We start from the raw sequence: 2,412 nt of genomic DNA on the forward strand, positions 1-2,412 counted from the left end.
GAGAACAACACCGCCAAGAGAAGCGGTGGAGGGCGCAAGGGCGACTGGCAAGCGCAATGGATGGCGAGGACACGGGCAAGTGGCACCTGCATTGGAGGGGGTGGCCGCAGGGGAGAGTAGCATACGCGGGAGAGGCGGGAGTTGATCAAAATAGTAATTGATATTGACAGGAGCGTGTTTTTAAACCTAATCCTAATTTTTAGAATTTCAAAATCGTAATTTTTTAAAAAAATTGTTCTAATTCATTGCACGTAGAGTTTATTTCTTAGACTTTCTCTCTTACGGTGCTAACAATGTCAAAACAAGAATTAAAGAAGTTCCTCTTAATCACGTGTAACTCATAAATTAGTGGAAGTAGGGTAGACCTTGTAGCCACCACACAATAATGGCCATTGAGAAGGCATCATAGTGGAATGTGAAAAAGTCGTTATCGTAGAATATAACATAATAATTACCATACACGATTTTAAATTCTAAATAAATATACAGAAAGATAAGTCATTTATCAGTGCAAACAGATAAGTATGTAGGTGTTGGATTACCAAGGTGAGAGAAGACCCCATGCAGCACCAAAGCTTTCTCCTCCTCGTTGGATGTGGTGGTGCTTGTAGTGGTAGTGGTAGTGGTAGTTGCGGCATTACTACTGGTAGTAGTAATAGTACACTGAGAGTCGGTCATGACTACTCCGCGAGAATGGTCATCATAATCATGGCCCACAAGGACGGTGAAGCTGACTGCCACGTCATCGCTGTTGTTCTTGCCCCCAGTGAGGTGCAGGCTCAAGGCACACTCCAAGCCCTTCACCACATCCTTCATGAAAGGGCGTTCCTTGCCATGATCGTTCAAACAACTCAAGGCAACCTCAACAAACTTGTCCAAACACTTTTGCCCAATGGTACCCTTCAAGGCAGGATCCACCGTCAGATCAACGTTGCCATCTTGATAACAGCTTTTTACCCAAATCACAAGGGACTCCTCCTGCCTATTCTCGATCCTACGCTTGATCACTGGCCTCCCACACAACACCTCCAACAAAACCACCCCGAACGAGTACACGTCAGACTTCTGACTCAACCACTGACTCATGTAGTACTCCGGATCCAAATACCCCAAACTACCCTTCACGTCCGTTGTCACGTGCGACCCATTCGGCCCGTCCTTCGACAAACCGAAATCCGCAACTTTCGCGATCCAATCATCGTCCAGCAGTATGTTCGTGCTCTTCACGTCCCGGTGGATCACGTTCTCTGTGTGCAGGAAGTGAAGCCCACGCGCCGCAGCAAGGCATATCTCCAAGCGTTTGTTCCACGACAGGGGTTGTTGGTTGTTGCTGCTGTCGTAGTCGTAGAGGTGCTCGCGTAGGGTTCCACGCGCCATGTAGTCGTAGACGAGGATCATCTCGGCGGCGTCCTGGCAGTAGCCGATGAGGGAGACGAGGTGAGGATGGCGGAGGTGAGACAGCATCTTGATCTCCGTTTGGAACTCGCGAAGTCCTTGATTGGAACCCTGATTGAGGCGCTTGATGGCCACGGGGGAGCGGTGCTTGGGGAACTTGCCTTTGTAAACATTGCCGAAGCCTCCGCGGCCTATGATTAGGGCTTGGTCGAAGTTGTTGGTGGCGGATCTTATCTCGGCGATGGTAAAGTGGCGGCACGTGGTAGAGTTTTCGGGGTTACTACTGTCCCTTGAACTCTTTTGCCACCAGCGGAAGAATAGGCACATGATTACGCTTGTGCTTGTGCTTGTGATCTCTACGGAGGTGGAGTAGTGATAGTAGGTTTGGCCATAAAGTTGCTTGCACTATATTGCAGCAATGCAAAATAATTAACTAGTCTATAACTACTGTACTATTGTTGACATTGACACCACCACTTGCGTGCTTTTCTTCCTCTTCTTTTTTCTTTAATTTCTTCACCCTACACAGACATACTTTCTGTGTTCTTTCTTTTCTTTTCCTTTGCTTCTATCATGCGTCGATTGCTTTCATAAAGCAAGCTTCTTTTCATACATGCATGACACATGCGCAGTTTGTAACATCACCAATATTAAATCACCTAGAAGGCTATAATTGAAGGTGATTAATTGTAATTAACTAAAATATTTAACTTAGAGTTCGCCTAGAAAATCAACTAGAAGAAAAACTAACTCAAAATAATTAATTGAAAAATAAGTCTGTTATAAAAAAAAATACTTTTTATTATTTTAATTTTTTAAATTTTAAAATTAAAAATAAAAAAATTGACCTAATTGATTTATATTGTATTTAATTCCCTGAATTTTTCTTTAACTTAATACATATTCATATCTTAATTATAAATCAAAATCTTTTAAAATAAAAAAAGTTAGTAAAATGATAAAATAAAAATTTAATTACTCTTAAACTAAGATAATAAAATATATATTTTATAAAAA

At 42.4% G+C, this 2,412-nt stretch overlaps 1 protein-coding gene across 1 annotated transcript; it reads right to left on the reverse strand.

Moving 5' to 3' along the window:
- Positions 1-409: 409 nt before the first annotated feature.
- On the reverse strand, positions 410-2,097 carry LOC112792488 (receptor-like protein kinase FERONIA). Its single transcript, XM_025835747.3, has one exon. It carries the CDS (start codon positions 1,720-1,722, stop codon positions 499-501), a length of 1,224 nt encoding a protein of 407 aa, XP_025691532.1. The 5' UTR covers positions 1,723-2,097; the 3' UTR covers positions 410-498.
- Between the last annotated feature and the right edge of the window lie 315 nt (positions 2,098-2,412).

This window comes from Arachis hypogaea, chromosome 13 (genome assembly GCF_003086295.3).
Source record: "Arachis hypogaea cultivar Tifrunner chromosome 13, arahy.Tifrunner.gnm2.J5K5, whole genome shotgun sequence".
NCBI lineage: Eukaryota > Viridiplantae > Streptophyta > Magnoliopsida > Fabales > Fabaceae > Arachis > Arachis hypogaea.

Excerpts from the sequence above, each read along its gene's own strand:
- LOC112792488 (XM_025835747.3), bottom strand. The coding sequence starts at position 1,722 with ATGTGCCTATTCTTCCGCTGGTGGCAAAAGAGTTCAAGGGACAGTAGT.